The sequence below is a fragment of the Passer montanus genome, unplaced genomic scaffold, assembly GCF_014805655.1.
Source record: "Passer montanus isolate IOZ18808 unplaced genomic scaffold, ASM1480565v1 scaffold69, whole genome shotgun sequence".
Classification (NCBI taxonomy): Eukaryota; Metazoa; Chordata; class Aves; order Passeriformes; family Passeridae; genus Passer; species Passer montanus.
In genome coordinates, this window is record NW_024372036.1 from 3,719,297 (window position 1) to 3,736,923 (window position 17,627).

General features: G+C 41.0%; 1 protein-coding gene across 2 annotated transcripts in view; it reads right to left on the bottom strand.

Annotated features, from left to right (window-relative positions):
* Window positions 1-1,871: 1,871 nt before the first annotated feature.
* Window positions 1,872-17,627, bottom strand: part of LOC120511898 (V-set domain-containing T-cell activation inhibitor 1-like) — a 37,029-nt gene continuing 21,273 nt past the window's right edge. Inside the window, exons 5-7 of one of the 2 annotated variants that reach the window (XM_039729537.1) lie at window positions 12,955-13,296; window positions 11,781-11,816; window positions 1,872-2,342 (exon numbers count right to left, since the gene is read on the bottom strand). In XM_039729537.1, the coding sequence (XP_039585471.1) occupies window positions 2,269-2,342; window positions 11,781-11,816; window positions 12,955-13,296 (452 nt within the window). In that variant the 3' untranslated portion in view covers window positions 1,872-2,268. Of the gene's footprint in view, window positions 2,343-6,763; window positions 8,364-11,780; window positions 11,817-12,954; window positions 13,297-17,627 lie in introns of those variants that run through there. The other variant, XM_039729536.1, reaches the window with a different exon arrangement.

Sequence of the window (17,627 nt, forward strand, 5' to 3'; positions counted from 1 at the left end):
ACTGCCCATATGTAATTCAGTGCAAAAACACCCCTTCATGAGCTTTGCTTGTACAAAGTGGGTATTTTTAGGATCAATTTTATACAGAGAAGCTTAGCAGAGAATAGGAGGTCATTGTTGATATAAAATTCAATAACATTTTAAAGTACATGTGTTTTCTACATCTGCAGGAGATTTAAAAGGAATTTGGTAACAGTATCATGCAACAGAAATGGTACTGAAATCTCCAGGGTGGAAGAGCAGCTGTTGTGCCTGTGTTAACAGCACCTTCCTCTGCTGCAAGATCTGAGCTCTGGTTAAACCTTCCCATGAACTCCCTCACCACAGCAGGGCTGAGGGCTGGAATTTAAGGTTTCTCATATCTACAGCTCCTGGTAAGTGAAGCTGTGGTGGCACAAAGCTTCCTTAGATGCTGAATTTTCACATTCAGGTGCCCCGAGAAAAAAGATGATCTTTCAAAGAAATTGCTGTTACTATCAGTCAGTAGCTGTGGGAAGTTGGTGGTTGGATCATCCAGATGGTGCCCCTCTACAGTTCTCAACTCTTTTTACCCTTTTAAAATTTCTCTGAATTTAGAGACAATGGGTTTTTTAAGGGAGAAAGAATCATGTACCAGAATTGCCTTTCATTTTTAAAATTATCTCTAATTTCCCAATAGTGTGCTGACCAGAAACCTGATATATTTTTCAAGGATTTGGTGGTCTGGGTTTTTTTGGTTGTGTTTGTTTGTTAAGTGTTTTTTGTTTTGATTTTCATTTTTGTTATCAGAAGAAAGTTGTTTAACTTTGATGGAAGATGTAGGATTGTCATCTTGGCCTTCAGCCTGTGTAAATTTGGAGGGAAATTCCACGTGCATTTAGAGATTATTATTATAGATTTGTCTGCAAAGCTGGGATTTTCCTTTCCTTCATTAGGGCAGATTAGAGCTGGTGAGGAGTTTGCTGCTTTCAGCCAAGTGGACAGGAGTTTATGATTAATATCTTTTGCTAATTGCTAGCAGAAATAAGAAATGAAAGAGGCTTCTTGACGCCTCCACCAGGAGTCATGCAATACCTGGTTTATGGATTCCTAATATTTCTTATCTTTGGGAAGCATTTAAGAACTTTGTGCTGCTGAAAGGGAGTTGCAATAATTGTGTTCCTGCTCGGGTTGATTTTGTAGTGTTTTCAGGATTAACTTGCAGGGCTGGGAGGAGTTGCTGCCTCTCAGCTGTGATTCTGCCTGTCCCCTTTGCCTCATTGAAGGTTACACACAAACCCCGTTTGTGAAAGGTTTCTCTGCTGGTTGTTGCAGCGTTCACAAATTTGACAGCAGTGCTTTTCTCTTCTAATAGCAGAAATGAGAGTCGGGGTTTGAGAAGCCCGTTTTGTTTTCTACCCTTTGGTTTGTGGCTGCAAGCGACGCTTTTTTTGGGGAATAAAAAGCCAGCAGAGGGCACTTTGTGAACAACATTCTATGCAGGATTCCACTTACCCAGGGACGATATTCCAGCTGTGTAACAACTGGAACGTGGGACAGTTCTGTAGGGCAGGTTTTTTGGACATTTTGGATCCATACGGGGAATAAAACAAATATTTCTTCCTCCTAGCTTCACAATAATAGATAGGACGTCCAATTCCATTGCAATGAATGCATTTGTCCTGCTGTGTTGTTAGGATTCATTTCATTTCTTCAGCACACTTATTTATCCCTCTGAAAATATAGTAGCAAATACACACCAATTAAGATCTAGCCCCTTCCTGTGATACAAATAGCTCAGAAAAAAAGTGTGGTTCAGCACAGTTATTTATCCCCCTGAAAATACAGTAGCAAATACACACCAATTAAGATGTAGCCCCTTCCTGTGATACAAATAGCTCAGAAAAAAAGTGTGGTATGAAGTCATAGAGGTACATGGTGAAGTTTGGGGGGTTTTTTTTGTTGTTGTTTTCTTTTGTTTTCTTGTTTAGGTTTTATTTAAACACTAGTGGTGTTATGGCCAACATGACTGAAAATGAAGTTTTGTCAGGAAGGACTTTTATCAGGCTTAGAGATATCCATGGAAAGAAACACACTGTTTCTTGGAGTATTTGTGTCTTTGCAAGCTAGCAGTACTTTATATGTGTGAATATGCACTTACTTATAATTTTTTTTCAGAGTGGGAACTTAGATAAAGTCCACCTGCAAATAATTAAGAGTTGCCTTCTTGAGTCTTTTGTTTGACCTGAGTTTCTTCTTCCTGTGGCTTCAAATGCACAAGGGGAGGCTTCCTTATTGAATGGGTGAGCCTCAGCCCTCAGGGGAATCAAGGAGCTGATATTGGGTTATTTTCTCCAGGGTGATTCCAGTGGTGGCCAACATCTCTGCAGAAAGAGAGAGAGAGGGGAAGAGAAGGGGCTAAACTGGGACTATCCCAAAAGCTGAAACAGAAGTTGCAGTGGGGATTGCAGCACTGATAGCCACGCGATTTCCTGCTGCATATTTAAAAATAATCACCTTCCTTGCTTGTTTTCAGTATTTTTCAGTACTCTGTTCAACTTCTGGGTGCCAGGCAATGGAAGGACTGGCCTCAGGCTCAGCTGAACTAATGGTGAAAATTCCAGTCTGGTGGAAGGTGTCCCTGCCCATAGATGGGGTTGGAATTGTGTTACTGTCATATTTTCTAAAAAATTTCTTTGCCCAGGATTCTTCTCCTGGGAAGCTGAGAAGCCTCAGAGAAAAATGAAAACAATAATTATCTTATTTGTTTCTCCTGTGTTTTGCTGCTTTAAAATGTAGTTGGAAATTGTTTATCCAACATGTGAATTGTTTTGACTTAATGACCAATCACTGTCAGGCTGTCTGGACTCTGGAAGGAGTCATGAGTTTTCATTATCATTTTTTGTAGCCTTCTGTCTATATCCTTTCTGTATTCTTTGGTATAGTTTAGTATAGCATTCTTTAATATTATATAACATCAAAAAATAATAAATTAACCTTCTAAAAACATAGAGTCAGATTCCTTCCTTTCCTCACCTTCTCTGGACACCCTGAAAATACCACAGAATTGGAAGATCTTTAAGGCCCCTTCCAACCCAAAACATTTTAAGATCTTATGATTCTACATCAAATGTGTCCCCATTAATTTCTTGCTGATGATCTCTATGGGCCATTTCTCCCATGTCACATGAAACTAAAGGGAGCTGACAGAGGAAAGCATTAACCAGTTAATCTGGCCTTGCTGTAAACTTAGAGAAACATGATCAAGCTAACTCCTGGTTGTCTCTTACCAGTGTCACTGCCAAATATTGAAAAAAAATTAATTGGCTTTTACAGCCATTCTGTGGCAATAATAATGTTCAAAGACCTCTTAAAATTTTCTTTATTGTAACATATTACCAGCCATATGCTCCTGCCATGTGGAATATGTAGGTGTGGGCCACCAAGGTACTGCAAGTGAGAGAAGTGGAGATTACTCCTTAAATGTGTGAATTGTTTTTGTGCTCCTTAGTTTTCAAAGCGATCCCTCTCGTTCCCAGTGAAACTCTGGAAGACACAAGAACTGTGTGCTCCTCACATTCTGCACAGTGAGGGAACTTCCAAGGCAGACACCTCCCGTGTCATCACCCAGCCAAGGAAGGACAAGTCAAGGTCAGCTGGTCACTCAAACCTTCACTTGCAGGAAATTGGAATGGTGGTTGTGGATAAGCACTGGGAATGGCATGAAGTGCAGCTCTGGGAAAATATAATAAACAGGGACATTTAAACATCCCAAGTGCTGCTGCAAATCTGAGTCATAAAAAAGGAGAGTTGTAAACAACATTTAGAGGTCACCCAGGCTCTTCTGTAGTCACACAGCTCACACTCCTCAGTGGAGGTGCTCACACAGCACAGAGCAGCACACAGCAATAATTAAATTTAAAAACAGGTGGATGATACAACAAAGAAATGTTATTTTCCCAAAAATAGCACAGTATGTGGACTCAAGCATAAAAAGTTTATGCCATGTGAAGCATATTAAAAAAATGAAAGCATCTGAGTCTTATTCATATCATGGCTTTACAAATCAGTTTTAATGGGCTGGACTTACAGGTGATAATCTATTAACATCAATTTTTTCAGTAACTTTTCAAAGCAGCCATTTAAAATTGAGTTCTACAATTTTTTTGGGGTAAACTTGGTAGAAATTAAATAGTATATAATCTAGCTTATATGTTTATACTGGGCTTATTACTAAAACATTTTAGTTCCAAATGCAATGCACTGGATTCATTTGTGTTTTTGTGCAGTTATTACAAGGGTTTTTTTTCAAAATACACTCTGAGAATTAATACATTGGTCCATTTACATGATTGGACTCCTAATACATTTTCAGTTTATGACCAAGAAATTATGATGCTGATTGAATAAATGCCCACTACTGTGTAAAACAGTAGCTAGGAAATTTCTCCTGCTGTTGGCACAAAACAAACCCAAAACAAAGTGAGGAATCTTGGCTCAGGCTTTTGATGTGTCAACAATGTCAGCTGAAAAAAATTGTACAGCTTCAGCTTTCTCCCACTAAACCAGGGATGACTCTTTTCCAGCACTGTGCAGGGATGGTGTTGGGAAACTCCCTGAACTTATAAAAATGCTTTGAGCTGCCTGCATCAAAAGGGCTTTGTATGGCTGGTCACTGGGTAAATGAGATTTCTGCATTAGTGTCTTCTGTGCTCTAAAGCAATTGGAAGTTTGCCTCTCTTCTGTGCTGTAAAGGAATTCCTGGTTTGCGAATAAACCAGGACTGTGCTTTGGGGCTGAAATTGCAAGGTTGCTTTAGCCATGCAGGTGTTACTGAAATGGATTTCCTTGTGTTTTAGTTTTCTTCTACTTTGTTGGAGGGTGCTGTGGAAAAAAGGCAGCAGAAGTCCTCTCTTTATTCCAGCAATAAAGGTGCACTGAGCTGGGAGCACAAGAAGGACCCTGTGCTACCACTCTGGATTCCTTAAATGCAATTTTAAGACTGCTTGCATATTTGCTTTTGCAATTTACATAACCTCTTTACATAACAGTTTACATTACAAAACCTATTTACAGTACATCTTCAGTGACCTATCAGAACCTGATCCTCTGGGTCCCTGCAGCTCAGTTCTTGCTGCTGCCCTTGCACCACTCGTGCCCTGGCTCGGTCTCTCTTTCTCATCTCTGGCCAAGAAGCCAACTGCAGCAATTTTTGGCAGGAAAAAAGCTTGCTATCAGTAAGTGTAATAATTTGGAAAATGCCATGAACCTCCTTCTCCTCTTCCCCCTCATCTTCATTTGTTTGCTCCAGATCCTCATTCTGAAAATTCTTGCTTTTAAGGAAAGAGGAACTGCTTGACCTGTGTTCTTATGCCATATCCTGAGTGTATCATGTGTAGTGATACACTTCTGATAGTCCTTTCTTCTCAAAGGGTGAGATAGAAAAAGAACTTAGAAAAAAAAAGAAGAGAAAAAGTAATTAAAAACTAGGTGTGGGAATATTTTTGTTCTGGTTGGGGTTTTTTTGTTTGTTTGTTTTTTGCCGTTTCAACTTTCTTTTGTGACTCTTGTCAAAATGTCTTTCTGGAGTCAAGAAGTATGGAAACATATTTTTAATTGCATGTAAAAGTGGAGAAAAATGCTGTACTTAGTATAGGCTAAATCAATATTCACACAGTGCCTGTTGATCTAGAAGGGATGAAGGGCAGAGCTGTGTGACTGATGTGGGGAGGGGAAAGAGGAACTGGGGGAAAGGGAGAGGTTTTAGACGTCTTATGTACAGTGTAAGTGGAATGTGCCTGGCATGAGATATAAACCCAAAATCTGTCTATAGTTTAGAAGAGAATGCCTTAAGGAAAAGGCTAAAGGGAAAGGAGAAGGGGAAGGATGGAAGGATATCGTTAAAGGAAGAAGACACCCAAGTTCCACCTACACCTCCAAAAAAATCCATCTACATTGGCTAAAAGATGTGACCTTGTCTTTTTTGGCCGTCACTGCTATGATTAATTAATTTTATAATTCCAGTCTGGATTGCTGCTACATACAGCACTATGTGGGAATGCAATTAGCACAGCTACAGCAAATTATTCCAGGATGTGCTGTTTCGACATCCCTTTGCCTTGTGACACCCTATGCAAAGAGGAAAGTTTGCTCCCAAAATGTACTGGCTCCTGCTTTGTTTTCAAAACCAGTTTTGAATTTTTGAGTTTTTGAAATTTTGAGTTGTTGTGACACAAAACATGGAGTTTAGTTTATAAATTAGATATGGTTTGAAGTCCTTGCTCCTGACAGACTGTTTTTTTCCTGGCAGCCCTCTGGGCAGGGGCACTGCTGGCAAGGGAATTTGTCTCTAGTCTCTCTCTGCCTGCAGATCCATCAGAGCCATGTCTGGACATGTGCCATCCTGTGTCCTCACACAGACCTGGCACCAAAATGTTAAGATTGTTTAACTGAACTGCCATCCCTGGGTGGATCTAAAAGATGTGTAGATGTGGCTCTGAGGGACGTGATTTAATGGTGGACTTGGCAGTGCTGAGTTAATTGTTGGGCTCAATGATCTTTTCCAGCCTTAGCTATTCTGGGATTCTACAGTTCCTGAGAAATGCTGAGCTGCTTAAGAGGCTATCAGATTTTTAGAGGTCGTGGAGTCTTTGAGATGTGGCAAGCAGTCCAGACTTTTAGGGACAACAAAACCACATAGATGTTACCTTTTAAACCTTCTTATTGCAGAGGAAATTCTCTAACTGTAGAGAACAACTGAAATACAAATAACGAACTCTTACAGAACAAGTAATTGCTCTCATCAGGGTTTTAGTTTTTATTTCAGGTTTATTTCAGGTGTCTTGAAAAATCAAATTCTGAGACAAACATCTGGAGGATGGGACACAAAAAGTCACAGTATGTACAATTCTTACAATCAAATCTCTCTGTCCAGTTGGACCCCAGCTGTTCCACTGAGCTGCTGTGTACTCAGGGTAGCCAAATATCAGCTGAGCTTCACTGCAGCACCAGCACAGGCCGTGTGTGGGATTTTGTTTCTCTTCCCCACCATGAGGAAAGGGCCTTTAGTTAATAAATTCAAAGGTAACTGTCTCCTCTACATCCATTTTCAGCTCTGATTTATTCTGTCCCTTCCTTGCAAAAACAATCTTGTCTCTCCATTAGAAAAAAAAAAAAGGTGCAACTGTTCCAAATCCAAGTGACTGATTGCATCCTCGTGAGTCACTGCCCCTGCCCGAGGGCTCAGCCTGTTCAGTCACTGCTGGTCTCCAGCTCTGTTCTCTGGATGCTTCTTGGTTGTGAAACAGGGCTGTTGCAGTTCTGGCCTGAAAAAACCTTCTGCGCTTCCTCGACATTGTTTGTATGCAGGATCCTTTGGACCCAAGTTTTGCACAGGAGACCTCTGCTATCTGAATTGTACATTTCTAGAAATAAACCCATTTTGTTTGCATAGGTATCAGTTACAATTATTCTGATGAGTTTTTAAATATATTTTTTCCTCTCCAAAGGTACTGTTTTTAAAGAAGTAACATTGTCACAGTAACGAGTTCTTATTGCACAGTTCCAGCTTATGAATCCAGCTTTGCCACATTTCATGACAGAAAAACATAATACTGAATTCAGCCTTCTGAATTTTTTAGCTATGGATTTTATAGTAATACATCACTTCCTTCCTCTAAGTGGATATGTTATGAACTTCTACCCTCTTTCTCAGTCAGCTTCATCCTTATGCTGAAGAAATACTACATTTTTTGTGGAAAAAAAGGGTTCTTACTCATAGCCTATGACGCTTAGAAGTGAAAACAGAAGCTGAAGTTCCACAGAATCAAGTTTCACTTGGTTTCCATCCTTCCATTTCACAAAATGGGAGTGTCTTCCTACTTCCAGTTTTTGTCTGACACAGAGAGTAGTTACCCCCACTCCTCCCTTCAGTTGTCTTGAAGGACAGCAGATGAAAGGCACAAGATCTCACTAGGACCAGCTATAATCTGATCCTGGAGTTTTGTGAGCCTTTTTCTCCTGTCATTAAAGCAAACCCACACAATCTAAATAAATTGTATATCCTGGCAGCACTAAAACTGGACTCCAAGAAACAAATGCAGAAGCAGACTTGCCACCTCAGAGTTTTGCTGCCCTTGGTTTTGTGGAACACCAGAATGTGGGAGGTGAACGCCTAATGCTTGGTCTGTTCTCAGCTCTTGGTGCTCTGGAGCAGGTGTCACACTGACCCCACAGACCTGTCCTGCCCAGAAGGGTCCTCTGGTGAGGAGAATTTCCCAAAGACAAGGTTGGCTTCCCCTGTTATAAGTGCCAAAGCCCCAGGGGGACCAGGAGGAGCAAAGAGAGGGGAAGCACAGCCAGACGTGGCACATCCACGGGGCTTCCGGAGGGAATCTGATTCTGCTCTGAAAAATTGAAAAAGAGGAAGTCAGCATGTCAATGATGGCATGACAAAAAAGTGTATTAGAAGTTTGCAGGACAGATTTTACATTAATGCATTGAGGGAGGATTGTTTTTAAGACAATGGATTTTGGCTCATTGTCATAATTCTCCTTTTTTGTGTCTGTACAGAGTCCAGACAAGAAGGTCTCAAGGTGCTGGGACAAATAAATTTCTCTTTTTCACAGAAGAGGATTTTACATTAATGCATTGAGGGAGGTTGTTTTTAAAACTGTGTATTTTGGCTCATTGTCGTAATTCTCCTTTTTTGTGTCTCTACAGAGTCCAGACAAAAAGGTCTCAAGGTGCTGGGACAAATAAATTTCTCTTTTTCACAGAAGAGGTGCAAAAACTCAGCAACAATGATTGCAACTTTTCTGGATGACTGACAATCTTTGTTTAAAATTCTGAGAGAAAAGCAACGACCAGCCAGCTGTTTATTGGGAGCTGTCCCTGCCCATGGCAATGAGGTGGGAACTGGGTGATCTTTGAGATGCCTCCCAGCCCAAGCCATTCGATGATTTTAGGATGAAAATACATTTTCATTCTTCCTACTCAGGGCCTGAGGGAGATGTTTTGATTAAGAGTCCATAAATAATGGTAATAAATATTAAAAAATCTAGGTCACACACTTTAGGTGGTGGCAGCACTGTGGGCCACTCTTGGTACAAAACCCACAACGTGGACAAAGGGCACAAATTACCCTTGGCACATGTGGTACCTTCAACTTGTGCTGGATGTAGTACACAAGTAAAAAGAGATTTTCAACCCTTGACTTAAAAAGAAGAGAAATTTTTCCTATAAGTGTTCCAAGTCCTTCTGTGTGAAGAACAGGCTGTATATTGGTTTTTATACACCTGAGGGCTGTTCCTATTGCTGTAGGATCAGCTGTCAGTATCTCACTGGAACTAATTTATCTCTAGCCAGGGTGCTTCCCCCCTGTTCCTGGAAGGAGTTTGTGATATTCATGTGTAGAGAGCAAGTAAACATCAGGTAGTCCTCAGTAATGCTTTGAAATAAATGTAGGGTTGTAACAACAAACCTCCTGGCCTTTTGTGTCTTCTTCCTGGCACAGACACTTTCATTTTTTCCCAGGGAAAGTGTTAAACTAGTAGTTGGGAAAAATAATCCATGCAGCAAACAAACAGATTTGTAGCCATAGTGAAACAGATGAAAATTGTTTCTGTTTGACGTAAAAATAGTATTTGTTGATCTGGCCGACTGTGAAATGTGAGAACTGTTTCTGTATATAATGCCTTTGTTCTCAGCAGGTCATTTTTAAATTTTCCTAAGTCCCTTCTGAAATAACAACTAATATAAAACATATTCCCTTTCTCTCTTGCTTAAGAAAAGAAAAAAAAGTGGGGGAACTGTGGCTGATGATTTTCTTTAAAAGAAGTTGACAACAGGAAATATATTTTCCCTTTTTGCAAAAAATTACACTTAAAAAATTAGGGTTTTGTTCTTTCCTCATGCCCAAGTCCCTCAAAATCTGGCAGTACAAGAACCATCAGACGTCAAAGCTGTGTCTCAGTTTGTACTCCTAAAGTGAAACACTCCCCTTTTGTTTCAATAATTTATTTGTTTTCTTTCTCAATGAAAATGCCTTTTAATTATAAGAAATAGTTTATATTTGGGGTAGTTGTCAGGAAGGTTTTGGCTGAATCAAACACATATACAACTATCTCATTTAAATACAGCCCATTTATATTTGGTTTTGAAAATCTTCCACTGCTTCTGCATTAAGAAGTTTGACCCTCAATAATCTTCCTCAATGAAAATGCCTTTTAATTATAAGAAATAGTTTATATTCAAGGGTAGTTGTCAGGAAGGTTTTGGCTGAATCAAACACATATACAACTATCTCATTTAAATACAGCCCATTTATATTTGGTTTTGAAAATCTTCCACTGCTTCTGCATTAAGAAGTTTGACCCTCAATAATTTCTGATTTCTTGTGAAAGGTAACAGCTGGAGATATTCTAATTCTGATTCTATTTGCTTTTGTAAAGTAATGTGAAAGCACATTATACCATATTGAATTTAACTTCATGTTTTTTAAATGCCTTCAGGCCAGACAGACTACCTAGTTTAGGTCTAAAAATGAATATTTCCTGTATTTTTTCAAGTTCTTTTTTGCTCATCAAGCACAATAACTGTTTTTGGTGGTTTTTTCCTTCTTCTGTGTGGTCGTGAGATAAAACACTGGAACATTTCTCTTTCTTAGTTTCTTTTTGAGTTTATAGCAGCTTAATCTGTCTGTAATGTCATAGTGTGGCTGAACTTATCACATTAAATGTAATATAATAATTACTATGTAAAGGATCATATCTTCCAGCCTGACTGAGTAAAATGAAAAGTGCTGCTGTTGATTTTATATGACAAAGTGTTATAGGTTTAATGCCAGTTTAGGATTTTGTGGCACTAATAAGAATCATTTGGCTTGCAAGGAAGATTTTTAGGAAAGAACTTACTGACAATGGTATCTAGAAGCTGGACATCCCTTCTGCATTGAGTTCACTCCAGAAGTGTTTACAAATGACCTTAGTGTAATTACTTCTCTGTAATGAATAAAGCTAGATAATAACATCTGCACTATATTGCAATATTGCCTTTGGAGGAAATCTACCTTAATTTCCCAGAAGAGCTTATGTGGAGTCATTAATCATGTTTTTCTTTTTAATATTTATTACCAAAAGGACCCCCCAGATCTCTTGACCTGGTACCTGGTACTGTAACTTTAGAACTGCCTGAGAGGAAGGTGTAGTTAAGTGGGGTTTTGTCTCTTCTGCTATAACTCAAATGAGAGGATGAGAGGAAGTGGCCTTAAATTATGTTGGGGGACATTCAAGTCAGATATTAGAAAAAATAAAAAATCACTGAGAGAGTGGTTAGAGGCATTGAATAAGTTGCCCAGGGAGGTGGTGGAATCCCTGTCTCTGGAAATGCTCAAGAGGTGCCGGGATGTGGCACCTGGGGACACGGTTCAGGGTTGATGATGGTGGGATGGATGACCTTGCAGGTGTCTCACAGCCTTGATGATGCTGTGGTTTATTCACACCAAGGTAATTTACAAAGGCCTTAACTCCCAGAATGGAGTGGCTTCTGTTTTCCTTGCTTTTTAGTGGTTTTTATGGTGCCCATACTGAACTTGGAATTCTTGGCCCTTCAGCCTTCTTCTCCCTGCAGCCCAGGTCTGTCTCAGTGCTGGAGATGTTTTTCCCTCTCTGGGACAACTGCATTTTGCCAGGCTTAGTAAGAGAGAGCAAGCACCCCAAGTTTATTGGACTTTCTCTATTCAGAACATTTTGCCAAACTTGCCAATACAAAATAAACCACAGGATAATCACTCAGACACTGCAAGTTAAGGAGTGTTGCCTTACCAGAAGGGGAAGGTGGCTCCTCAATCCTAGGTGGAGCTGGGAAAAAACCCCACAATAATCAAGGTTAATTGTTTGAACCTAGAACTTTTTCTATTTTTCTTATAATTGATCTAAGAGTTAAGGTTATTTTTTCCTACCTTTGTCAAACAAACTGAAAGTTTAAGTATGATCACAGAATAATATCAAAGACACCTTACTGTTCCCAAAATTTAGATGATTGAAACATTTTGATTCTGCATTTTCAAAACATCATTTTTTTTCAATTTGAAAACTGCAAAACATTTAGCTTTGAAATTTTTTGAACAAATGTTATTTCACTTTACATTTTGAAAACATTTTTCTCTTGAGAATTATGTGCATTAAAAGAAAGATATTAAAAGGTTTATATTATTTGAAAACAATTTTTTTCTGTTTTAAGCAGAAGTAAATCTATGTGGCTGATCATAATGAAAGTTTCCAGCTGATTTATTCAAGCAAGACACCTTAAAAAAAGTATGATCTGTTTTGATGTGTACCCCTTATTTTTTTTTATTTTCTTTTTCAGTTGGTCAGCTGGTCAAACTCAATGCCTCATCCTTCTGGTTGCTATGCTTCTGGGTAGCTCAAACATGTTTGGCATTATTCAAACATGTGTTATGGTGTCACTCATTTTCCTAAGGAGGAAAAATAAAAATTCTTGTTGCATCTGTTCAGCCATGCCACCAGACCCACATCTTCCAGCTGCAAGGGAAAAGGAAAGCAGCAGCTGGCTGTCATTCCTCTGAAAGGGTCTGTGACCTGGACTTTGCATCCAATTGCCAGGATTAAACTTCTGCTTCACAGACCCACGTGCAAACAGTGAAATTAACTCTGCTGCTCCTCAGGGGCAAACTGGATCAAGGCAGTACAAACACATAAATAACCAGATGCTTAAATCTGGGGACATTATTCCTTAATGTTTCCTCAAAGGAAGGATGAAGAGGCAGGTGCCTTGCCTTTAGGAGTCCTGAAGTGCTTAACAAAAAGGATTTAACTTTTCTTTCTCATGTATTCTTCCAACAAAAGCAAGGAACAGAATGAAACTGAGTGAAAAATTGCTTTAAAAATTGAAGTAATCCCTGTCAATGGCTGCATATGGCTTATCAACAAGAAATGGTGCCCTCAACTCAGTCCTCTGTACTAAAAAAAATCTTACCGAATACATTGAGTTTAATTGTAGATTTCTTTGTTTGGTGGCTCTCAGTGTGTCTGTAGATGCAGGAATATTCAGCATCATCCCATAACTGGACGTTGGAGATCTTTAAGGAAAAGTTGCCGTGCTTCATCTGGTCCAGAAAAAGGCTGGTTCTGTTGTGGAACTTTTCATCCTGGCCCTGCAGTGAATCCTGCCCGTTCTGAAAGAAGTGCACCAGCTGCGTGGTGCCAATCTGCCAGTAGAGCATGGACTTGGACAGGGCCAGCTCTCCAGGAGGGCTGGTGGTGCAAGGCAGAACCACAGTTTCTCCAACAAATGCATGGCATGTGGCATCCAGCTGACCTGGAATAAAACCCAGACAGCTCCATCAGCAAGCAGCAGAGATAGAGGCACCAGGGTTCCTATAATTTGGCTTCACCACAAAATTATTGCCACTCTCCCTCCCAAATTCTGCTGTTTCCAGCCAGGAGGGCCATGTGTGCTCAGAGCCCAGCCAGCTGTGCAGCAGGACAGATGTTGATATGTGCAAGTTGCCTCCACTTTGTGGCTTTTGCTTGAGCTTGTTTCCCCTTAGCTGGTGATCTTTCTTCCAGCTTTTGGTGATCTCAGTCTTTGGGGTTAGGTGTCTGATTTGACTTTAATTAATAGGTCAGTTCACAAGAGGAAAAGGGGATGCAGGGAAGTGGGGGTGGGCAGATATGATGAAACAAGTTCTGGCTCTGTAGGAAGTCTGGCTGAAAGAAAGGAGAAGTGTGAAAACAGTGCTAGACCAGGAGAAAAATGCTGGATGAATTTGGTCTCCCACAACTCCCATTATTTGACTACCAGATCACAATTCCCAGCTTTTAAGCAGTGTGCTGGGGGCTCCCATCCCCCTTCCCCTGCAAAATCTTGCAGAGGGTCTGACAGAAAAGAGCTTTTTTCTGGAGGTCTGGCTTGGTGCACTCTTGCTGATCCCTGTCTGGTGGTCTCTCATACTCTTTGGTGTTAATTTCCAGCAGCCAGAAAGAAGAGTCTGTCATTCCCACTTTAGAGAAATGGTTTTTCTAAGACCTTGAGGAGACTTGGTTGGTGTCCCTGACATCAGGCAGAGGTGTTACCAACCTTCTCAACCAATTCTGGCACATGCAAGAGCCAGGATGAAGGAATCCTGCAGGTGGGCAAACAGGGGCACAGGCAGGGCAGGCAGCCAGCTGCACCCCAACCACACACACTGTTCATTTCATAACTTTGGTGCCAATTATCTCTATAAATCCTTCCAAGTTAGCTGAAAACATACTAAAACTTGCAAAAATGGGTGAGTATGCCACTAACAGGTAGCACAATTCCTATCAGATTGTAGTGCCACATCTTCTAGGGAGACTGGGTAATAAAGAAGGTTTTTATGTATTTATAAAGGATGAACAACTAGGTATTTCCAGCACAGAATGTGGGCTTAAATTAGCACTCTGGCCAAACCTGTTGCATGAAACATTATTATAAATTAAATGCAGATTACTGAATTTGGATGAAAAAGTTATTCCCAGCACAGAGCAGAACAAAAGCAGTGTGAGTCTGTGATTGCACCAAAAAGAAAAGCTAAATTCATTGTGAAACAACTCAATCTGCTTCCATGGCCAAAGTTTGTGAAGCATAAGGAGCAAGTAATTGGACTCAGTATTGAAATAAATATTCTTGGTTGCAGTTGGGTCACTCCTGTGTTCCTGGCTTGCATCAGCTCTCCACATATGTCAGGCTAAAGACCAAAGAGAGTCCCAGTTTCCCCTTGAAGTCAGTGACATCAGCCATAGCTCAGCTTGTCACATGCTCAGGCCTCTGTTTCCATATCAATCAGCCTTCTTTGGTGTCACACTGTTTATCCAGACATGAAAGCAGAAGGAAAAACACCATCCAGACAGCAGAATCTCAGAGCCAAGTAAACATCTTTGGTTATAACTCTGTCACCACACATCTGCTTTTCTCTGTTTTCAGAGTTTTCAGCTGAAAATCCCAGCCCAGTTTGCCCAACAGTGTCAACTTTTAGCTGAAAAAAACACATATCCCAAGACATTTCTCTGGTTAGTGGTGGAAGGAGAAACCCCTTGTTGTGTGGTGAGCTGAGCCACTCAGTCATTATGCTTTGGGCATGACAAACATTTCTTCACAGGGTGATCAGACCTGGGAGCAGGCTGCCCAGGGAGGTGGTGAAATCACCAGCCTGGAGATGTTTAAGGAAAGACTGGACATGGCACTCAGGGCCATGATCTGGCTGACAAGGTGATGTTTGGTCATAGGCTGGACTTGATGATCTCAGAGGTGTTTTCCATCCTAATTGATTCTGTGGTTCTGCAATTTTCAGAATGTATCAGTTGCTGACCAGGTTCTGCTTCTCAAAGGGCACTTGAATGATAACAAAGCTCAGCCTCCCCTGTATTGTGCCCTTCCTGCCCCAGCATCTCACCTGCAATCCCAGGCCCTGCCATTAGTGACACACCCAGGCAGGGCCATCAGCTGTCCCCAGCACACCTCAAGGGGCCACTGCTGGATGAAGGAGGGGAGGGAGCAGCCTGAGCCCCTTCCCTGAGCTGTTTGAGGAAATGTTGGAACTCTGGATGCTGAGAATTTAAAACTTTCTGTGCTGAAAGGCACAGAACCTCAACAGAACACTACATTTGACCTGAGGCCGTGAAGAAAGCTGCCAAAACTGAATGATTGAGCAGGGATTATGAGTATGCAGTTTGATTAGAAGTGTGTGATATCACAGGGTGGGAAACTCAGAGTTTAAAGGTATAGAATACAGTAATATATAAACAGGAAGATGGAGGTTTTAGGGCCATGGCTGGTCCTTCTTCACCTTCTTCTCACTGGGTGGTTTTGTGTAATTGGATAAAAAAGTCCCCATTGTGGGCATGGGTGGTTGGTTATTGGGTTAAAAGTAAAAATAATTTAGGTGTCATTTCTTTACTGAACAGTTTTTCCCCTTGAAAGTCCTTGTAGAGAGAGAGATACAGGGCCATTTTATAGCTTGTTAGTAGAATGCTGTAGAACTCATGACTTGTAAGATTGTAATATAGATAAGAAATAATAAACATTTGAGCCAGAACACGAAATACCATCTCCAGTGCTTTCATCCTGATCCTGACAGGGAAGGGCTGTGCTCAGCAGTGTCCCCAGGGCAAGGCCACATGTGAAAGCAGATTGTGGTTCTGGCTGACCCTGACCATGGTCAGGAAACCACAGAGGGAGAGGAGCATGCCTGAGGCTGCTGCAGAGGGTTGGCAGGCAGGGGAAGAAAGGAGCCTCCAGAGGAGGAGGGAGAGAGACTTTCCTGGTGGGAAAAGTCCTGTCTGCAGGGTGCTGTGAGGAGAGAGAGTGCTTGCAATGCTTGGTGTTGCACTTGGATGAAGAAAAGTTGATAAACAGAGCTCATAGCTCTATTCAGAAAAATGGACAATAAGGATTTTCCTAATGAGCAAAGGAGGGAGGAAGGGTGTGGGTCCTACCTGCTGGCTGTGGACACCTGTACATTTGATACTGGTTTTGGAAGTGCACCTATTTCCTCTTGATTCTTTTTCTGAAGGTGGAGGACACCAGTATTTAGCACATCTGAGCTGAGCCATACCCATTCCCTCTCCTCCAGGACATGGTGTACAAACCTTGTAACACTTGTGAGGACTCTGAACACCCACAGGGTCCATCCCACCCTGCCCTCGCTGCTTCCAGCTGGGAAAATCAGGGCAGAAGGAGGCAAAAAAGGAGGTAAAAAAGGAGGCACTGCTGAAGCTGGCTGGGATAAGAGCAGGTGACTGAAATCTGCTGTAAGGAGTTATTTAATCAGCCCACAGCTGCAGAAAGTCTTTTGTAGATGGGGAGAACAGACTTCTGGGGCCAAATCAAGTATGAGGTCTTACAGAAGCCTGTCTTGAGAAGAGTGAAATCCTGTGAAAGCTGGTGGTGCTGGTAAAGCTTCCCTCTGAGGCTGTTGCTGCAGCAGGAGATGTGGAAGCAGGGAATTCCTGGCCAGAAAACTGAAGTAGTTGTGGTGGCAGCTGCTGCTGAGGTATGTAAATCAGAATTAATTGTGCTCATCTTGCCTACCAAGTAACCTTTGCACATGGAAGGGGCAGTTTTCCATCTTGGAGATGAATGTTGCCACACAGCTTTCACTTGCAGTTGTGAGGCTTGAATGGAAAGTGGGATGAGCATATTTTGTGAATCCTTTTTAAAAAAATTGTATGTTTTAAATATTGCTGAAATGTTTAAGCCTATTAAGATGAAGTTGAATGTGACAATTTAGCCAATTTGTAAGATTCCTGTAATGAGAAAACACTCCTGCTTCAGCAATTGAATTGAAGTGGGATGAGCATATTTTGTGGATCCTTTTTAAAAAAAATTATATGTTTTAAATATTGCTGAAATGTTTAAGCCTATTAAGATGAAGTTGAATGTGACAATTTAGCCAATTTGTAAGATTCCTGTAATGAGAAAACACTCCTGCTTCAGCAATTGAATTGTGGTGTAGGGAAGCTCATGAAAATTGGGCTTTTTTTGTTCCTCCCTTTTGTTCCACCCTGTTTTCCAGGTGAAGTGTAGCATCCTTAACCACCACAGTGTCTGGCAAATGTGAGGCACTTCTGGGCAAACAGAGGAGTCCTGACCACACACAGAGATCTTAATACTGCTGACTTTAAATG